At 39.7% G+C, this 22,597-nt stretch overlaps 2 protein-coding genes across 2 annotated transcripts in view; both read left to right on the plus strand.

The window, feature by feature from the left end:
- Nucleotides 1–6,988: 6,988 nt before the first annotated feature.
- The window catches only part of XPR1 (xenotropic and polytropic retrovirus receptor 1), a 168,628-nt gene continuing 153,019 nt past the window's right edge, over nt 6,989–22,597 (plus strand). The window contains exon 1 of the mRNA XM_007525845.2: nt 6,989–7,243. Within this exon, the coding sequence (XP_007525907.1) occupies nt 7,175–7,243 (69 nt within the window). The 5' untranslated portion in view covers nt 6,989–7,174. The remainder of the gene's footprint in view (nt 7,244–22,597) is intronic.
- On the plus strand, nt 17,731–19,648 carry LOC103115989 (golgin subfamily A member 7). Its single transcript, XM_007525844.3, has one exon. The coding sequence runs from the start codon at nt 17,774–17,776 to the stop codon at nt 18,185–18,187; it is 414 nt and encodes a 137-aa protein (XP_007525906.2). The 5' UTR covers nt 17,731–17,773; the 3' UTR covers nt 18,188–19,648.

Below are 22,597 nucleotides of genomic sequence, written 5' to 3' on the forward strand. Positions count from 1 at the left end.
TAAATAGATGAACAAATAAATCTTGAAAGAACTTTAAGGTATACTTAATCACAGTTGTGTTAAAGACAAAGGCATTTCTAGAAAGTAGAAAATTTAATAATTTGAAACTTCATTTGTAAAGTCTTATGATTTTTTTTGGGAGAGGGATTTAGTGCTTTAGTGCAGTTACTTAAATATTTTGGGGATGTGGCAGCTCTTGAGAAATGGTGTAGACCCTTTCTCCAGAAAAAGTCAAACGTACACAGAGTTTTACATGTAAAATTGAGAGGTGTATCTGCTATCAGTGGCCCATCTGTGAACCCTTGTTGAGAATATAGTATATTATAGTATAGTATAGTATAGTATAGTATAATATAATATAATATAATATAATATAATATAATATAATATAATATAATATAATATAATATAATATATACTCTATTTTTTCTTTGCAGTGTGGTGGTGGGACCATTGTTCCTGGGCCATTTTTTAAACATTCATTTTAGATAGATAAATAGAGATACACAGAGGGAGACTCTACAGTGCTGCTCCACTGTTGTTGAGCCAGATGTTGTTGTGCGCAGGCCGCGGAGAAGAGAGAGGGGGTCCAGAGCAAAGAGGAAACACAAATCTTTATTTGCGCTGGCACCTCAGAGTTGGGTGCTAGAGAAGCATGTTGGGCCACGTGGAGGTAGCGAAAATGGCCGCCTCACGCAGTAACCTTTCCTGCTTCTGAACACCAGAGTGGAGCGCTGGCAAGAGAACGAGGTGCAGAAAACGAAGGGTTTTTATAGGAGTAGCTTTCACAAGAATGGGAGGGGGGAGGAGAAACCATAGCACTCCAGGATAGGATGATAACTCTTATGAGAATGGGAGGGGGGAAGAGTGACCAAAGCACTCCAGATATCACGGGGATATAGACAATATCCTGAAGGTATAACTTGGTGGAACAGGCACTCCCAGAATGTCCCAACTCTCACGGGAACTAGTAGCCTGAGGGGAAAACATGGCAGATGTGAATGCATCTATACAATTTCCCAGCACTCCACTATCCATGGAGTTCATTCAGTGTCATGGTGCTCCTATGTGGTGTTTCGGTTTGAGCCCAGGGCCTTGTGGATGGCAACATATGTGACTCTATACCATGTGTCTATATGTGTATCTGTGCGTGTGTTTAAGACAGAGAGGCAGAGAGAGAGAGAGATCACAACGCCGAAGTATATTTCCTTCAATGCAGTAGGGGCTGGGCTTGAACCTGGGTTGTGACATGACAGAGCAGCAGACTATCCAAGTGAGCAGTTTTGCTGGCCCATCTTTATTATATTTTAAAGAAGGGCTGGATCCCATATAATTCCAAGTCCAAGCTGGACTTGAGGACTTGATCTTTACTCAGTTCCAAAGGTGTAGCTGGAGGTCTCATCTCAGCAGGCTGGTTCCTCCTCTTCAACATGATCACCAGTCTCATTTGCTCAAGCAACAGTTTAACTTTATATTTATCACACATAATTCTAAGTTTAGAACACTTACTTTGTGGTAAGTATAACTGTTCCAAAACTTAGAATTATATGTGATAAAAATAAAGTGTTCAGACTCAGCACTTATGAATTTCTAGATAAATTGCTGAGTATACTATTAAGTCCTCACTCTTGGTATATACAGAATAAATACAATTTAGGATACAGTTAAGCAAAAATGATTTTCACTGTTCAGCCTGCTTCATGTGATCAGCAACACTTTCTCTTCGATTACTAAGGACTCTGTAAAATCCAATTTTACAGAGAAGCTATCCTACTCAACTTTTCTGTAACATCTGACATTGTTGGTAACTGCTCTTTTATGGGCAAAGGTTCTTCCTTCCTTCCTTCCTTCCTTCCTTCCTTCCTTCCTTTCTTTCTTTCTTTCTTTCTTTCTTTCTTTCTTTCTTTCTTTTTTTGCCTCCAGGGTTATCGCTGAGGTTTGGTGCCTGCACTAAGAATCCACTGCTCCTGGAGGCTATTCCTTCCCATTTTTGTTGCCTTTGTTGTTATTATTGTTATTGCTGTCATTGCTGCTGTTGTTGTTTGATAGGACAGAGACAAATAGAGAGAGATAGGGAAGACAGAGAGGGGGAGAGAAAGATAGACACCTGCAAACCTGCTTCGCCTCCTGTGAAGCGACTCCCCCTGCAGGTGAGGAACTGGGGACTTCAACCAGGATTCTTAAGTCGGTCCTTGCAGCATTATGCCAGTTACCAGAGTTAGAGCCATATGCCACAGTTTCTTCTGTCCATCACTGTGACTATCTTGAGTTGCCAGATCAGCAGTTAGCATAATGTAACTGTCAAGCTCAAGGACCCTGAAGTTGTCTTATAGGGGTTCAATCCCAGCTCAGCCACTCACTAGGTAACCTTGCTGTCTCAGTTTGCTCAATGAGGATAATGATACTAGCTACCTCCTACAGTCTTTGAAGGGTGAACTGAGTTTGTTTTAATAAAATATTTAGAACATTTCTCTGGCATCGAGGAAGTGCTGTGTAGGTGCTTATTAATAAATTGGTCTCTGATTGTACCAAATCTAGACCCATCCTTCACACTGCTAACAGAGGTTGCTGATTACATGATCAGCAATATTAAGTGCTCAACCCACCGAGGTACTAGTCTTTCGCTAAGTACTTTGTAAGCAAAAATACCATTTGATGCTTCTCACAATGTTAGGGAGGCATTATTTCCAATTGAGAGATGAAGAAATGGAGGAGCTAAAAGGTAATGTTCTTTGTCTAAAGTCACACTAATTTATATATGTATATTTAAACCAGAGTACTGCTCAACTCTGGTTTATAGTGGTACTGGGAAATTAAACCTGGAACTTTTGGTGCCTCAGGAATGAAAACTTGTTTGCATAAGCATTATGCTATCTCCCCAATTCCATGTAGAATATAAGTTCCAAAGTTTATTTTCATTCAAAATTATTATTTTTTAATTATTATTCAAAATTATTTCATTACCTGAACTGGTGTTTAAAACCAGGAAACTCTATTATATTTTCTTCTCAATTCTGAGCTAGTCCCTTTCTGTGTAAACTTTCTCTAAGACATTGTATTGCCCCCACTGTCACCATCTGTTCCTTCACAGTGTTATAATCTTAGTCCTGCAATTATCCCCCATGTGTACTTTCCCTCTTCTTTCCATATTTTCTTCTTTCTTTCCTTGGGTTTTCATCATTTGTGTGCCAGGAGCCATATTAAAGTGGAGGAAATGAGAGAGTTGAACAGTTTGTCTTGAAGGAACTCAGTCTTTTATAAATTGGTATTACCCATACGATGAACAGGGGTGAGAAGGGTGAGTGGGTAGGGGGATTGACTAGGTATTAGAGAAGAGGTAAAGGGAGAAGGAAGCAATAGGGAGGGACATTTAGCTGTCTTAGAGGATATTCTGGTCAGACTACTTGTAATTTCAACTTCTTCCTTTTGTCTTTGAGTTTTTTGGATGTCTTTCTCTCTGTAGGACTGTTATTTAAGGCAGTATTTCAAAATCACCTTCTCTGTGATGCCATGCTTTATTTCTGGGTCATTTACATGTCTGTTTCCTTGTGCATACCTCCTGACAGCACATATTACACTGCAGTCTAGATCCTGGTACATCTGCTTGTCTTTCTGACTGGGTTATAATGTCTTTTTTTTTTTTTTTTTTATTTAAGAAAGGATTAACAAAACCATAGGGTAGGAGGGGTACAACTCCACACAATTCCCACCGCCCAATCTCCATATCCCACCCCCTCCCCCGATAGCTTTCCCATTCTCTATCCCTCTGGGAGCATGGACCCAGGGTCATTGAGGGTTGCAGAAGGTAGAAGGTCTGGCTTCTGTAATTGCTTCCTCGCTGAACATGGGCATTGACTGGTCGGTCCATACTCCCAGTCTGCCTCTCTCTTCCCTAGTAGGGTGGGTCTCTGGGGAAGCTGAGCTCCAGGACATATTGGCGGGGTCTTCAATCCAGGGAAGTCTGGCCGGCATCCTGATGACACCTGGAACCTGGTGACTGAAAAGAGAGTTAACATACAAAGCCAAACAAATTGTTGAGCAATCATGGACCCAAAGCTTGGAAAAGTGGAGAGGAAGTATTAGGGAGGTACTCACTGCAAACTCTAGTATACTTCTGCTTTCTTACTTTGGTGCCATACTCCAAACTCAGTCAATTTCTGCTTTGCGTTTCTACTTCTTTTTTTTTCTTTTTTTACATGCATAACATTCCCCAGATTCCCATTTAGCAATACAACCCCCACTATTTCATTCATCATTTTTCATGGACCTGTATTCTCCCCACCCACCCACCCACCCCAGAGTCTTTTACTTTGGTGTAATACTCCAATTCCATTTCAGGTTTGACTTGTGTTTTCTTTTCTAATCTTGTTTTTCAACTTCGGCCTGAGAGTGAGATCATCCCATATTCATCCTTCTGTTTCTGACTTATTTCACTCAACATGATTTTTTCAAGGTCCATCCAAGATCGGCTGAAAACGGTGAAGTCACCATTTTTTACAGCTGAGCAGTATTCCATTGTGTATATATACCACAACTTGCTCAGCTACTCATCTGTTGTTGGACACCTGGGTTGCTTCCAGGTTTTGGCTATTACAAATTGTGCTGCCAAGAACATATGTGTACACAGATTTTTTTGGATGGATGTGTTGGGTTCCTTAGGATATATCCCCTGGTTATAATGTCTTTTAAGGACAAGACAGAGTCTTATTTATTTCGAGACAGGCAAAGAGAGAGATATCACAGCACCAACACTTCCTTCAGTGTGTGGGACCATGTGCTTTGAACCTGGATCAAGCACATGGCAAAGCAATACATTATCCAAGTGAGTTATTTCACCAGCCCATATCTTATTTGTAGCCTCCTCCATTCCAAAAGTTGCATGAATAACATAACACTTAGTAATATATTGTTAAATGAAGAATTATTTGCCTATAAGTGGAAGGCAGAGACTCCATGTGAAACTCTTCCGATTATCATATTACCCAGAACACTGCTTTGCAGTGGTTGGGTATTCTACAAGTATGAGGTATTTGATGATTCTACCAGTGAACTATGTAAATTAATGCTAGGAGTAAGGAACTTTATTATTAAATATACCTTTGTAGATAAATTAAGATTTTTCATGTCCCACTGGGTATCAGAACTTTGGCATGAGGGCAATAAACAATTGTTGTTATAGAGTTGGTGTTGAGGATTTCCTTTTGTCCTGGGATTGGACTATGGTTCCAGAATCTTGTGCATAGTTAAGGCATCAAGATGTGCTGTTGGTAACAGGTTGTCATAGTCTACAGGGGGTGACTGCCAAGAGTCTTATATAGCTGGCAAAAGGCCCAACAATCTCTTTTGCAGCTGCTCTTGGTTCAATCTTCCTGGGTACCTCATACAGCCATTCCTCTTTCCTGGGAGCATTGCCCTCATTTTTTGCACCTCTTTCTCCTGCCAATATTTACCTTCAGTAGAGTGGAATTGTTATGGTGGGCAGAGAGGCACTGCACTGAGTTGAGAGGAGTCTTCATTTCTATTCCTCCTCCTCTTCCTTCTATTCCTCCTCCTCCTTTTTCTTATTCCTCCTTTTCCTCTCCCCCCTTCTTCCTCTCTCTCTCTCTCTTGTCCTATTACCCTCTTTTTAGAACTTGATGCTTCACACAAAAGCCACATTTGTCCTCATTGCATATGCTTATTTTCTATTCATCTCAATTTAGCCCTACTGAGATTGATTGCAGGAAAAGTACTGGCAAGAACTAGAGGAAAGAGTCCGGGGGTTCGGGAGAAATAGCTCAACTTATTAGAACACAGAGAGTATGTCTAGTCCCCGGTCAATCCCCCACACCACCGTAAGCCAGAATGAAGCAGTGCTCTGGTATCTCTTGCCTCTCTCTCTCCTGTTCTTTCTCTATGTGTGATCATATCTCTCATGAAAAAACAAACAAATTGTTAAAAAAACAGAATTAAGGGAAAGGCTAAAGGAGAAAAACATGGAGAAAAAAATGTCAACAGCAGAAATTGTTATCTCAGAATACTATCCTAGTAACAATAGTCTTCTAGTAAATCTTTAGATTTCTTCACAGTAATGAATGCATGGGCAAAGTATGTGAAATGGGTTTAGAATAGTATTTGGTGAATGAGCAGGTAGTGCTCAATAAATGTTAGCTGCTATTAATTTTTACTATCATCATCACCATTGTCATCACCATTACCATTACTCAGGGCTTCTTCAGGACCTAGGCTTTTTTTTTCTCCCGTCAGATTCTCTCTCAAAGGAGTGCCAAGTTGTGTGAGTAACCTGGTCTCCATGCTCCCCAAGGACTGTAGCATGAATGCTGAAACCATCTGTGGTTCCCCTGGGGAGAATTTGCTACTGGTGGGGCTCTCCTTCTTCCCAACGTTGGCCTACCTATTATCCATTACCCTTACACCCCAGGAAGTTTAGCCATAAGCTCAGTCGGTGCCCCTCAGTCCAGGTTTGGGTCCAGGTGTTATCACTGTCTTTTCTGGTAGCCGCGGGGCCAAGGTAATTACATTGACTTTCAGAATCAGCATGCACTTTCTGGCCCTGACATTTCTAATTAAATTCAGCACGCATTTATTGAGCACCTACGGCGTGCATAATACCATTGGTTTAGCAATGGCCTTAACTATTTAGCCTGTTTGAATAGTTTGTTTTATGTTTAATTGTATGACGAGTAACTACTAAAGTGGAAAATATTTGCATGATGCTTTGCAAATAGAAACGTCTTGTGTGGACGTTGCCACAGTGTTAATATTAATTACAATAGCAACACTGCTGCTTCCGAAGTAGGCAGTCAAAGCAGTTTGGAAGGCCCTGAGAGCCAGAAGGTGTCAAGCGAGCTGCCTGCAGCTTCTCCAGCCTAAAAGGGGCGGGGCCTAAGAGCACACTCCAACCCCGCCTTTTCCTTTGCCCCGCCGTCGGCGTAGCGTAGGCGGTTACCATGGCGATGACGTCTGGAGGGCGGGACGGGGCGGGGCTATGGAGAGGAGGAGGAAGATGGCGGGAGGGCGGCTCTGAGGAGACTTCGGCGGCGGCGGAGGAGGAGAGAAGCGCAGCGCGGTGTCGCGCCGGAGCCCATGTGGGGAGGAGTCGGAGTCGCTGTTGCCGCCGCCGCCGCCGCCTGGAACTGCTGGACCCGAGGGAGAGTGAGAGGGCAGCGGCAGGATGAAGTTCGCCGAGCACCTCTCCGCGCACATCACTCCCGAGTGGAGGAAGCAGTACATCCAGTATGAGGTACCGGCGGCGGCCGCGGGGTCCGGGGAGGGGGCACCCCGAGGGGCTACCGCGTCGCCAGCCCGAACTCCCGGCCGCTGGCCGTCCCTGGGGCCTCGGAGAGCCCCGCCGGACTTTGCCCCGGGACCGCGGAGCCACTGCGGCATCCCCAGCGCCGCTCGCTGACCTTCCCCTCCCCCGCCGCCCGCCGCCCGCCGCCCGCCGCCCCGGGTTAACGGATGTGCAGCCGGGGAGCGCTGCGGGTCCGCGGGGAGGCGGCGGGAGGCCGGCGGAAGGGCGAGCGCAGGTGGGGTGTGGGTTGCAGCTGGTCCGCGCCGACGACCCGCGTCCCCAACTTGGGCGAGCGCCCCCCTCGCCAAGGTTAGGGCTCGGCTCACCTCTCACCCGAGAGCCCTTCACTTCCCGGGTCAGCTCTGCGGCGACTCCCCCCAGTCCACCAAGTCCCGCGCCCCCCCCCCCCCCCAGCCCGACAAAGACTCAGAGACCAGGACTGGCTTGATTTTTAGTGTCTAGCACCTGTGCGGGAACGCTGGTCTGTTTGCCGGTGCATTCTGAGTGACTCTCCTGAGTGTGGAACGAGACTGTGACCAGTCTGTTTCACTGATTGCTTCAAGTATTCAAAGTAACCACATCTGCAGCTCTTGCTCTTGTTTTGGAATGAAGTGAAGCGGGAAGAGGAAGGGCAGAGAATTACTAACATTTTCGGGGTCTGGCTCCTAAATTTTGTTTTGGCTAGGGAGAAAAGTACTGAATTGTAAACCATATACTTTTAAAACATGCCGAGTATTCCAGAAATCAGAGCCCCTCCCCCTTGTGATAGTTGCTCCTGGGTATTTAATAGTGATAAGGAACCTTAAAAGTAAAAATGATGAACACGTTTACATATTCAAGCCAGATACTGGAAGGGCTTTAATCTTGGCTATAGGTTTTTTCTTGGTTGGTGATTATTTAGCTTCTGGATAAAGAAATACTTAATCTGTAACCTCCAGGAATTCACACTTGTGCTATGTGCAGGGACAAAGAGTATAAAATCAATAGGCATAAAAGTCTCCTAGCAAGATTTTATAAATTAAAGTAGTTTATGCAATTTCTGTTTAAGCCCCGTTGTATTTAGGCAACATCAGCAAGTTTTAACAATTTATATAGCCATTATGATAATTGAAGAAGACAGGGAAAGAGATATAGGTAGGTTAGACAGAACCTTAAAGATTGTAAAATAAATTCCCCTGTAACATAGAATATTTGTTTAGTGCCAGAAACGAAGGGGGCCCAGAATTATTAATGCTTTCTCCTTACTTAATTTTCTTGTAGTGTTTTGTGGCCACATTTTGGAAGGATGAAATAAAGGAGTAGCTTTTCAGCCTGTAGAGTTTTTGATTTATTGTTTGAAATAACATTCAGTCAGTTTTAAGATCTTGGCTTGAGTCCAGATGATTGTTTTTATTGAAAGGAGAGTATTGGTCTTTCATCTTTCTAGTTGTAATTTTCAGCACCACTGCCAGTTCTTCATGGAGACATAGTACCCAGTATCTTATACTTGATAAATAGTAAGAAATTCTTGTTTGGGACAAAGGTAATAGTTATTGGTTATATGCTGTGATTCATTTTAAAGTATTACATTGCTTAACTGTTTCTTAGAATTGTATTAATTTGGTATATCTGGTGTCAGAAGGGAAAGCATAAGATTTACTGTGAAAATGCAATTGCCTCTTGATTTATAATGTCAGCTTTGTGGCTTGAGCAGCCACAGTAATTTCTGGGACTCCTTTTATATACTCTAGTTAGATACTAGCCCTATATGGTTATTCTAAGCTAGTAACAGCCAAAATTCCTGATCATATGTGTGACTGCATTCTTTCCATGGACCAGTTATAAATTATTGCTTGAAAAAAATAATTTGTTGTGAATAATTGAAATTCTGCAGAGTCCTTTGTATTTTCTGTGCTGCATAATCTTATTGTTTGAGAGACAAAATTAAGTGCAAGGCACTTTTCTTTGTGAATTGGAGCCTTTAAAGAAAAAAATTTATAGGCTTGGTGTATTATGTATTTCTCAGGAGCTTGTGCTGTTTCTGTAAAAATACTTAATGAAGCATAAATAAGAGAATTATGGTAGCTTAAAAACTTTGGGGGGAGGAATCCTAAACCATGTTGGCCTTTGCTAAAGAAAAGAACCTTACAATGCAGCAACATGTAGTTTCTTTATACTCTTAAAACATTAATATAATAGATTCATCAATTTATTTTTCAGGCGTTGGTGGTGAAATTTTGGTGTATTGCCTTTGATTTCTAGTTTAGAGCACTTTCTAGTGCTGTGAATATTATTAATAGTATGAACTATTTGATCTCTGGTTTTTAAGTCATTTTGCTATGTTGAATTGCACATGGAATAAGCATATACTATATATATATACATGGTCAAATAGATCCTAATTCCTGTGTATTGTATAGTCAAATATTTGGCAATCTGTGTACAGTCATTTTGCCTTTGCAGAAAACTCCTTTTTTATAAAATAAGAATATAGGACTAGAACATTGTAGACAATATTCATTTTAGTTCATAGTTTTTAAAATTAACTTTTAATGTTATGTGTTCTTTGATTAAAATGATTAAAGGTAATGACCCATCAACATCCTGAAAACAGTTGGCATTTCTAATAAACAGTAAATGCAGTTTATAGACTGTCATTATGGGCAAATTAATAAAACAAAGACTAGAGCAGTATTGGAAACCATATAAAGAAAACATTTTTGGAGCAGTAACTGGTTACTCAAAATTAACTTACACCAGTTTTAACTAAGTAGACTAATATGACCATGTTAATATTTTACTGAATATTAGCAAAAGAAGCAAATCTATTTGTGCTGCAGGCTGTTGATTTGTGATTTCTCCCTTCGGATTCTCTGCTTTGGTTACTCAGGAGTCAGGGATTATTTATTTTAGTGTATACTACAGGTTTTATTTCTTTATTTATTTCTGTCCTTTTTTTCCCTTGCTTTTCTGTAAGGTACTAAAACAATAAGGTATCTGAGTTTCAGGATTTTAAAGGTTAAAGGAAAATTTAGAAATAATCTGCCTAGGGGCTGGGTGTTGGCACACCCAATTGAATGAACATGTTACAATGCAAAAGGACCAGGGTTTAAGCCCCTTGTCCTCACATGCACGTTCCCTAGTGGTGAAGCAGTGCTGCAGGTGCCACTCTGTCCAATAAATGATCAAATCTAAAATAATAAAAAATATCTAATTTTTTTTTAGATAAAACCCAAGGTCCAGAGAGCTTAGGTTACTTGTTCAGGATCATATAGAAATAGGTAGTCTCTTGAGCATAGATGTATAAGCATTGGGAGTAATGTTTATATACAGGATCTTACTAGCTGTGTGAGCCTGATGAAATCACTTCCTCTTTCTGGGCCTTAAGTTCTTCATCTGTAGTGAGGAAACTAGATTTGATAGTTTCTTAGCATATGTACTTCTATTTTCTAGGAACCAATCAAGCTTGAAATTGCTCTACTTTTTATGGCTTAATATTGTTTGATATATGAAGATGACAAAAATTAGAAGACTATTACAGATAGTATCCTTCAATTAATAATGTCTTTTCAAAAATTTTCTTTTTTTTTTAATTTTTATTTATTTTTTTTTACACCAGAGCACTGCTCAGCTCTGGCTTATGGTGGTGCAGGGGATTGAACCTGGGACTTTGAAGTGTCAGGCATGAGAGTCTGTTTGTATAACCATTATGCTATCTACCCTCTGCATCAAAAATTTTCTTATGAGATTTTAATCTGTGAATGGAAAGCTGACCCAATGAAATAATTTTAACTTACATAAATAAAAAACAACAGCTATGGGAGTCGGGCTGTAGCGCAGTGGGTTAAGCGCAGGTGGCGCAAAGCACAAGGACCGGCATAAGGATCCCGGTTCGAACCCCGGCTCCCCACCTGCAGGGGAGTCGCTTCACAGGCGGTGAAGCAGGTCTGCAGGTGTCTGTCTTTCTCTCCTCCTCTCTGTCCTCCCCTCCTCTCTCCATTTCTCTCTGTCTTATCCGATAACGACAACAACAACAATAACTACAACAATAAAACAACAAGGGCAACAAAAGGGAATAAATAAATAAAATAAATATTTTTAAAAAAAACAACAGCTGTAAGGGGTGGGTGATGATGCATGGTTGAACACACATGTTATAGTGCACAAGGGCTTGGATTTGAGCCTCTAATCCATACCTGCTAGAGGAAAGCTATGCAAGTGGTAAAGCAGTGCTGCAGGTATTCTTTCTCTCTCCCTTTTTATCTCCCCCTACCCTCTTGATTCCTGGCTGTCTCTATCCAGTAAATAAAGATAAAAACAATAAAAAGATTATAAGAAAAAGAATGACAGGTGTGGATTAATTCTTTTGTTGGAGAATTTGGGAAAGGAGAGATTCTGCATAATCTCACTGACCCTTATTTTCAACTAAGGAAACATTGCCACAACATTGTGATTTTCATTTATAGAATTCTCCCTTGAGAACACTTGTGTTCCAGGCTACAATTTCCCAAAGGTACTATGTTGATTAGTTAGGGTTAACCTGTCTTGCTGGAACTTGTTTGAAATTTCCAGTTTGGCCACCCGATGGGGCACAAACCACACTTTATTTTAGGTACTTCTGCAAATGAAAGTACAGTAGACTGCATTTAAGATAACAGTTGTAAATAACTGTCAGTGAGATGCGTGGCACTCATGAATATTTCTTTCTTTTATAATATTTTATTTATTAATGAAAGATAGCTACAACCAGAAAGATAAACAGAGCAAGAGAAAGAGAGACAGAGACCAGACCACTACTCAACTTTGTCTTATGGTGCGGTTAGGCGTTGAGCCTGGGACCTGAGAGCCTCAGGCTTCTTTTGTATAATGATTATTCTGCTTCCCTAACCTTTTTAAATTTTTTTTATTAGTGATTTAATAATGAGTAACAAGACTGTAAGATAATAGAGGTATAAATTCCATACAGTTCTCACCACCAGAATTCTGTGTCTCATTCCCTCTATTGGAAACTTCATTATTCTTTATTCCTCTTGAGAGTATGGACAAAAATTCTTTTTGGGGTGCAGAAGGTGGGAGTTCTGCAGTTGCTTCACTGTAACTTAGGCGCTGGCAGGTCAGTCCAAACCCCTAGCCAGTCTATCTTTCCCAAGTGGGGTAGAGTTCTGTGGATGAGGTGAGGTTCTAGGACACACTGATGGCGTTGTCTGCCCAAGGAAGTCAGGTTGGTTTCATGGTAGCATCAGTAACTTGGTGGCTGAAAGCAATAAGATACAAAGCAGGAAAAACTATTTAATAAACAGGAACCAAAAGATAGGAATAGAACAGAAATTAGGGGTCTTTGGGTGAGAAGATGCTAGAAAGCCTATAAAGAAGCCTCAACAATAATACCAGTAATGCAGGAAAGTGTTAGAACTGACAATTCTAGTAGAAGTACTAGCTTTTTGTCACCATGTTGCAAATGAAATAACATTTGAATAGCTCTGATAAGAAACTCACTTCAGAATTTCAAAATAAAATTATAACTCCTTGAAATCAAACTTTATACCCACTGTCCCGCACAATAAACTTTGCCATGAATATATATTAAGAATATCTTGCCTCTTTGAGGTCGGTTTTTTAGTTTAAGATGATTATCAGATTTTAAAATTGGTTGAATGTTGACATTTTAACTAGAACTTTGAAATACTATGTCACAAATGTTAGACTTTGTTTAACATTTAAGATTTAAAAAAATAAAAGTATTTCTAGGGTATCTATGCATACTACTGGCAAGAAAGTAAATTATGCAGTCATGGAATTTGGTTCCTCAAAAATAATTATGATTCCTTAAAATACTAGGATATGTAGTTAACAATTTTTTGGCTTTATATGTTAACTCTCTTTTCAGCCACCAGGTTCCAGATGCTAGCAGGATGCCAACCAGACTTCCCTGGACAGACAACTCTACCAATGTGTCCTGAAGCTCCGATTCCCTAGAACTCTGCCCCACTAGGGAAAGAGAGAGATAGGCTGGGAGTATGGATAGACCTGTCAACGCCCATGTTCAGTAGAGAAGCAATTATAGAAACCAGACCTTCCACCTTCTGCATCCCACAATGACCTTGGGTCCATACTCCCAGAGGGTTAAAGAATAGGAAAGCTATCAAGGGAGTGGAGGGGATATGGAGTTCTGGTGGTGGGAATTGTGTGAAGTTGTACCCCTCTTATCCTATGGTTTTGTCAGTGTTTCCTTTTTATAAATAAAAGAAAAAAATATACTAGTATATGATCTACTTATCACACTTCTAGATATTTATCTGAGGACTATGGAAACACGAATTCAAAGTGATATATGCATGACTATGTTCATTGCACTATTATTCATAGTAGGCAACAGCTGGAAGCATTGACAGTGCATCAATAGATAATTGGAATAGTCAACTTGAAGATAAAATCCTGCCATTTGCAACAATATCGGCGAACGAAGAGAGTATTACGCTCAAGTGGAGTAAGTCAGATGAAGACAAATACTCTGTGATTTCACCCACATATGGAATATAAAGAAACAAAACAAAAACTCCTAAAACTATAAGAACAGGGATTGGATGGTGGTGATTCCAGTTGAGCACATGTCACATGCTTAAGGACCTGGATTAGAACCACCATTCCTACCTGCAGTGGGTGGGGAAACTTCACAAATGGTGAAGCAATGCTGCAGGTGTCTTTCACTCTATATTCCCTGCCCCTCAATTTCTTACTATTCTGTCAAATAAAAAGAAAAAGAAAAAAACAAAGAAAGAAAAAGAAAATGGCTGCTGGGAGCATTGGATTTGTTGTGCAGGCACTGAGTCCCAGCGATCACCCTGGCAGCAATAAATTGAAAACAAAAAAAAACTATCAGAACAGAATGGTGGTTAACAGAAAAGGGGTGGTGGTGGTCAGGGTTAGATAAGTTAGATGAAAGAGATCAGTTGTATAGTGAAAGATGGAAACTAGGCTTTTGGTGATGAATATAGTGCTGTATGTATAGATGCTAACTTAGAACATTGAACCTGAAACCTATATACTATTATACATCAATATTATTTTAATGAAGTTAATTTTTTCCAGGAATGTTCTCTAAAAGCATTGCTGCCAGTAATTTCTTGGATTAAAATATTTTTATTCTATTCTTAAATCAAAGTTAAAATTATTTAATCTTTGTTCATTTTTTAAAATTTTCTTATAAAAGACATAGTAATAGATAGACATATCTGATAGGTACATGTGTATTGGAGTGTGTAGTACACTTTTTAAAAAATAGGGATGTGTATGATATGAAAAAAATTGTCCAGGTAGAGTTTAACCAAAGCTGGTTTCTGGGTTGCTTGTTATTAAACTGGTCTTTGGAATTGAGAGAACATCCACAGTGATAAGGGTTTTTGCTTTTTCTACACATGCTAACAGAAGCTCAATAAAATTTGCTTTAAAAATGTTCATTTATTTGACAATAATTTATAGAGGTTCTTCTATATATTTTTTAAAATCTTTAAAATTTTTTTGTATTATCTTTTTTTTTTCACTTCGTAAAACACTTTATTTGGTTCTCCTGATACCAGTGTTAGATACAGTTATCATGTGAAGAGAACTTCATAAGCCAGTATCCTTGATAAATAAATATAGATATCCGTAACATATTAGCAAATAGAGTCCAACAGCATATTAAAAGTATTATTCAACATAACTAAATGAGACTTATCCCAGGAATTAAGGGAGTGGCTAAATATGTGATAGTCAATCAATGTAATATTTACATTAATAGAAACAAAGGGGAGTGGTCCAGGAAGATAGCATAATGGTCATGCTAAAACAAACAAAAGAAAACAACTAAACTTTAATGCCTAGGTATCTGTGGTTCCAGGTATAATTCTCTAACACTACCATAAGTCAGAGTTGAGCAGTGCTATGGTAAAAAAATGAATTAAAAAAAATATATATATATAGTATTATCTTTATTTGATAGAGACAGCCAGAAATTGAGAGGGGAGAGGGTAAGAGAGAGACAGAGACACTTACAACACTGCTTCACCACTTGCAAAGCTTTCCCCCTGCAGGTGGGGACTGAGGGCTTAAACTTGGGTTCTTGAACATTATAACACATGTGCTCAACCAGGTGTGCCACCCACCCAGCCCCATAGAGGTTCTGTTGTTTGCTAGAGGCTGGTAGATTTGCCATTAAACATTAGCTCTTTCATGACCTTAAAATAGAAGACAAACTCAAACAAACAAAAATAACAGGGGTAACATATCTACTCCTGAGAATAGGATAATGTTGCTTGCCAATTATACCTCAGTAGTAAAAATGACTTTTTCAATAATATGCCAGAAAGGAAGGAAAAAATCATAATTTTATTGTGATTATGGACTAGGCCTCTAATGTTTTACCTTGGTAAACCAATATAAGATCCTTCCTTCCATCCTCCCTTCCTTCCTTCCTTCCTTCCTTCCTTCCTTCCTTCCTTTTTTTTTTTTTTTTGCCTCCAGGGTTATTGCTAGGGCTCCTGCACTACAAATCCACTGCTTCTGGAGACCATTTTTCCCATTTTTGTTGCCCTTGTTGTTGCTGTTAATGTTATTGTTGCCATTGCTGTTGTTGGGTAGGACAGAGAGAAATCGAGAGACAAGGGGAAGACAGAGACAGGGAGAGAGAGACACCTGCAGACCTGCTTCACCACTTGGAAGCAGTCCTGCAGGTGGAGAGCCGGGAGCGTGAACTGAGAACCAGGATCCTTATGCCGGTCCTTGTGCTTTGTGCCCTTTGCGCTTAACCTGCTGTGCTGCTTGCCTGGCTTCCAGAGGCTTTCTTTATGGGAACAAAATGTTGAGAAGTAAAGCAAAAAGTATTAAATAGGACTTTAAATATATTATTTGGACTTTAGTCAGTACTTTTAATATTTATGGCATCATTAACTTAAAAAGCTAAAACCTCATTAAACAGAAATATATTAGGAGCCTAACAGGTCCTAGCGACTGTTCCAGACTTAGGTGGTACAGGAGAAAACAAATGGAAAAATCTTCCTGTAATGTAATGGAGATCATAATTTAGTAAATAACATGTGAACAATAGACACGCAGCAGCAACACCACAAAACTTTGTGTGTCTTTCTGCCTGTGTCTGTGTACGTGTGTGTGTGTGTGTGTGTGTGTGTGTATGTGTTTTCTATCAGTATTTCTATCAGTGCAGAAAAAAATATTGCTGGAGACTTGACACATAAATTTGTATTACATGTTAAACAGTAGGGAAGACTTTCTTGACTTTTCACATTTTTTATTCTATAAATCTTCAGATTGAGTTTGTTTATAGGAAGACATTTTGTAACTTATTTCAAGTGGTTGGAGTAACTGTGAGGACTGATCTGATAATTCTTACAGAGTTGTTTATTTACTAGTGATCAGAGAAAAATGCAATTAACCACTTGTAGTCATAACTTACAATTTTGGTATTATCTGTAACAAGAGAAACAGTATGTTGGTCAAATAACAGTCAAGATGTCTAGCAGGTGGCTTATCTAGCAGAGTACACACATTACCAAGCTCCAGGCATCTTCATGGGCACCCATGTGTGTATGGGTGGGAGTGTGGGATTCTACTAATCATCAGAGATAAAACATTTCATGTAGCCTCTGGAAAAACTCCACTGTATGAATAAGAGTGTAAAAAAGCAAATGAAGTTGAATTATTATGAAAACAATTTTTACCTTTTGGGTTACATATAAGGTCTACCTTTAATCATAGGACTCCTTTCAAAAAAGTATGGAGATAACCTGAGAGAACACTACAGTCTGTGAAGCATAAGAGAAAATAAGGGGATACTATGGGTGAGAATTCTCTGGTATCTCCTTAGCAAACCAAGATCCATTTATTTATTCCCTTTTGCTGCCCTTGTTGTTTTATTGTTGTAGTTATTATTGTTGTTGGATAGGACAGAGAGAAATGGAAAGAGGAGGGGAAAACAGGAGAGATAGACACCTGCAGACCTGCTTCACCACTTGTGAAGTGATTCCCCTGCAGGTGGTATCTTTATGCCGGTCCTTGCGCTTTGCACCACCTGTGCTTAACCCATTGCATTACTGACCGACTCTCCTGAGATCCTTTCTTTTCTTTTGAGTTGCTTTTGTTGAAATGTGGTCAGCTTGTTATTAAGGAGAAAAAAGAAAATTTAACTTTTATTGAACTGTTAGGAGACAGGTATGAGCTGCTTTAATTTGTGTATCTCCTTTAATCTTTGTAACATTTTTGAAAAATAAACGATGTGTATGCATCCTTTGGTGACAAAACTCATGTTTAAAGAGATTAACTGATTTCTTTTTTTAAATTAAAAAATATATTTATTTATTTATTTTAAAAAAGAGACATTAACAAAACCGTAGGATAGGAGGGGTATAACTCCACACAATTCTATTCTCTTAAAAAAGCTTGGTGGAGGCGGCGCGACAGCAGCTGGAGGGCTGAGGAGGCGGCGCCGCCCGTTCTGTGCCCGCCATGAGGCCTCAGCAGGCGCCGGTGTCCGGGAAGGTGTTCATCCAGCGAGACTACAGCAGCGGCACTCGCTGCCAGTTCCAGACTAAGTTCCCGGCGGAGCTGGAGAACCGGATTGATAGACAGCAGTTTGAAGAAACAGTTCGAACTCTAAATAACCTTTATGCAGAAGCAGAGAAGCTTGGTGGCCAGTCGTATCTTGAAGGCTGCTTGGCTTGTTTAACAGCATATACCATCTTCTTGTGCATGGAAACTCATTACGAGAAGGTTCTAAAGAAAGTCTCCAAATATATTCAAGAGCAGAACGAGAAGATACATGCTCCCCAAGGCCTCCTCCTGACAGATCCCATAGAGAGAGGACTTCGAGTTATTGAAATTACCATTTATGAAGACAGAAGCATGAGCAGTGGAAGATAAACCATTGAATTTAAGATGCCACCTCCAGCTGAGGCCCTCATCTATCCACTGGCCAATTGCAGGGTGTCCCCTACCTCCTCTCCAGAGCATCATTCCTTTGTATCTGCTGCCAGAGCCATGGTGCCATTTACTCCAAGGACTAACTTTGTAAAATTCCACACCCAGGGTAACGTGGTCATTCAGCATCCACTTTGTGTCTCCAAATTGTGTAGGACTCTCTAATATTTTGATTAGTTTCTGAGAAAACACAATGAAGCATTTCACTTTTTCTATTCAAGATCACTGATAAAATATGCAGCTGGTCAGCCCAACACAAAACTTTATTTCCTATCTGCTATTAGTACCAAGGACTCCTCATTCCTTGGGCCAGCTTCCATCCTCTAAACTTCCGCAAGTCAGATCTTAAACCAGTATTCAGTCATACGCTTCAAAACTAACAAAATATTCTTCTCCAAGATTTGTGTGACAAGTAGCTGTGTCTGGTTGTGTTAGTGCATCTCCCAGATTTCAGATGAGATCAGGTATGTTTAGGATGGTATGGCCGTAGATTTCTCCCAGATTTCAAACATTACTGTTGATAATTTTGCCATGGCTTAAATTTTACAGATCTGTTTCTGTTGTTAAGTTTCTCCAACTGAAATTCATTGGAAAAAAAAAAAAAAGTGTATCATGTTATTTTGTTTTATTATAGCAGTTTTCCTAATTAAAAGTATTTAATGCAATTCCAGTTATTTTTCTTCTGAGAATTTTGCTGTTGCATTACCTTGAATGTTGGGAAGATGTGCTATGCTTTGCTTGTTCATTACAAAAATAAGTAAGCACAATAAAGTGGATGGTAAACCATCAAACTCCTAAATGTCCCTCCTGTGTCCCTGAATGTGTAATAAGCAAGTATAATAAATATTTTAATTATAGTTTTGTTATAAATATAACTTATGAGAAAAAAAATTGATAGGAATAATACTATATACTGCTAATTTTTAACTGTCCTCCCAGGCAAACCTTTTGATTTTTAGACTTTCTTCCTATACAGTATTCAATGCACAGAAATCTTACCAAGTATAAGTAATTTCCAACTAAAACTGTCAAGTCTGAGTCAATATTTATAGTTCTTTTGCCTATGTGTTCTTAGTTTAGGGCTTCTTATGCCTTGCGTTCATCATTGGGATTTGAGAGCACTGTATTTGGGAGAAAAGTTAAGAGAAATGTATTAGGAAAGAATGAAGCAGTTAAAGGTTTTACTTTCAGAGATACTGTAGGTGCTAATATTGGATTCAGTCTTTCAAGTATAATTTCCACTAGCAGTCTATTATTCATAAGTCCCATATGTTTGTGTAATATTTTAATTGTATAAACTTCGTTGTTACTTTATGGCCTGTATTTGTCTGTCTGCCTTTTAAACCCGTTGAAATAACTTTGCTGAAATATTAACACAGTAAATTTTTTCTTAAAAAAAAAAAGCTTGGTGGAACTTTGATGGGTATCACATTAAATTTGTATGTGGCTCTGGGGAGAATATTCATTTTGATATTTATTCTTCCAATCCATGAGCATGGGATGTCTTTCCATTTCTTGGTATCAGTTTCTATTTCCTTGAATAGTGACTCATAGTTTTCAGTATACAAGTCTTTCACTTCTTTTTTTTTTTTTTAGGAAAAAAAAAACTTTTAAAATTTATTTTCCTTTTTGTTGCCCTTGTTTTTTTATTGTTGTCATTATTGTTATATAGGACAGAGAGAAATGGAGAGAGGAGGGGAAGATAGAGAGGGGGAGAGAAAGACACCTGCAGACTTTCTTCACCGCCTGTGAAGTGACTCCCCTGCAGGTAGGGAGCTGGGGGCTCGAACTGGGATCCTTACGCTGGTCCTTGTGCTTCGCGCCACCTGTGCTTAACGCGCTGCGCTACCGCCCAACTCCCAAGTCTTTAACTTCTTTGGTCAGCTTTATTCCTAGGTATTTTATTGATTTTGCTGCAACAGTGAATGGGAGTGATTTCTGGATGTCTTCTTCAGATTTAATGTTTGCATAAAGAAATGTCACTAATTTTTTTTTTTATTTTAATTTTTTTTTTTATTTAAGAAAGGATTAATTAACAAAACCATAGGGTAGGAGGGGTACAACTCCACACAATTCCCACCGCCCAATCTCCATATCCCACCCCCTCCCCCGATAGCTTTCCCATTCTCTATCCCTCTGGGAGCATGGACCCAGGGTCATTGAGGGTTGCAGAAGGTAGAAGGTCTGGCTTCTGTAATTGCTTCCTCGCTGAACATGGGCGTTGACTGGTCGGTCCATACTCCCAGTCTGCCTCTCTCTTTCCCTAGTAGGATGGGTCTCTGGGGAAGCTGAGCTCCAGGACACATTGGTGGGGTCTTCAATCCAGGGAAGTCTGGCCGGCATCCTGATGACACCTGGAACCTGGTGACTGAAAAGAGAGTTAACATACAAAGCCAAACAAATTGTTGAGCAATCATGGACCCAAAGCTTGGAAAAGTGGAGAGGAAGTATTAGGGAGGTACTCACTGCAAACTCTAGTATACTTCTGCTTTCTTACTTTGGTGCCATACTCCAAACTCAGTCAATTTCTGCTTTGCGTTTCTACTTCTTCTTTTTTTTTTTTTTTACATGCATAACATTCCCCAGATTCCCATTTAACAATACAACCCCCACTATGTCATTCATCATTTTTCATGGACCTGTATTCTCCCCACCCACCCACCCCAGAGTCTTTTACTTTGGTGTAATACTCCAATTCCATTTCAGGTTCGACTTGTGTTTTCTTTTCTAATCTTGTTTTTCAATTTCGGCCTGAGAGTGAGATCATCCCATATTCATCCTTCTGTTTCTGACTTATTTCACTCAACATGATTTTTTCAAGGTCCATCCAAGATCGGCTGAAAACGGTGATGTCACCATTTTTTACAGCTGAGTAGTATTCCATTGTGTATATATACCACAACTTGCTCAGCCACTCATCTGTTGTTGGACACCTGGGTTGCTTCCAGGTTTTGGCTATTACAAATTGTGCTGCCAAGAACATATGTGTACACAGATCTTTTTGGATGGATGTGTTGGGTTCCTTAGGATATATCCCCAGGAGGGGAATTGCAAGGTCATAGGGTAGGTCCATGTCTAGCCTTCTGAGAGTTCTCCAGACTGTTCTCCACAGAGGTTGGACCAATTGACATTCCCACCAGCAGTGCAGGAGGGTTCCTTTGACCCCACACCCTCTCCAGCATTTGCTGCTGTTACCTTTTCTGATGTGGAAATGTCACTAATTTTTGTATATTGATTTTGTAGCCTGACACCTTGCCATATTGCCTAATAACTTCCAGTAGTTTTCTGCTGGGTTCTTTAGGTTTTTCTATGTATACAATCATATCATATGCAAATAGTGAGAGCTTGACTTCTTCCCTTCCAATCTGTATTCCTAGATTTCTTTCTCTTGCCTGATTGCTATGACAAGAAATTCCAATATGTTGAAGAGTAATGGTGATAGTGGACATCCCTGTCTAGTCCCCGATATGAGGGGGAATGCTTTCAGCTTCTGTCCATTGAGTATGATGTTGGCTGTAGGTTTGCTATATATGGATTCCACTATCTTGAGGAATTTCCCATCTATTCCCATTGTTTTGTAGTTTTGAGCATGAATGGGTGTTGGATTTTGTCAAAGGCTTTCTCTGCATCTATTGAGATAATCATGTGGTTTTTGGCTTTGCTTTTATTGATGTGGTGAATGACATTGATTGACTTACTTATGTTGAACCAGCCTTGCATTCCTGGGATAAATCCCACTTGGTTGTGTTGAACAATCTGTCTCACCTATCCCAAGTTTCACTTTGTGCTTTTCCTTTGTTTTTGTTTCTTAAGTTCCACCTTTAAATGAATTCATCTCTTATTTGTCCTTCTCTTTTTGACTTATCTCACTCCATGTGATTCCTTCAGGTTCTATCCAAGATAAGTTAAAGGAGATGACTTTATCCTTTTTAACTGTTGAGTTGTAGTCCATTGCATATACATACCACAACCTTCTTAGCCACTTATCTGTTTTTGGGCATCTGGGTTATTTCCAACTTTGGTCTATTAAAATTGTGCTGCTATGAACATAAGAGAACATAGATCTCTTTGGATAGGTGTTTTTTGTTTCCTTGGGATAAATCCCCAGGAGAGAAATTGCTGGGCTAGACAGTAGAGATCCATTTCTAGCACTATAGAGAAATCTCCAGACTTTTCACAAAGGTTGGACCATTGTAGAGGTTTCCTTTTTTCCCACACCCTTGCCAACATTTGTTGTTTCTGTCTTTTCTAATGTATGACATTCTTAAGTGTAAAGTGGTATCACGTTGTTGTCTTTTTACATGTCTCGAATATCTGAGCACTTTTTCATATGTTGGTTGGCCCTCTGGATCT

Source organism: Erinaceus europaeus, chromosome 9 (genome assembly GCF_950295315.1).
Source record: "Erinaceus europaeus chromosome 9, mEriEur2.1, whole genome shotgun sequence".
In the NCBI taxonomy this organism is placed as follows: domain Eukaryota; kingdom Metazoa; phylum Chordata; class Mammalia; order Eulipotyphla; family Erinaceidae; genus Erinaceus; species Erinaceus europaeus.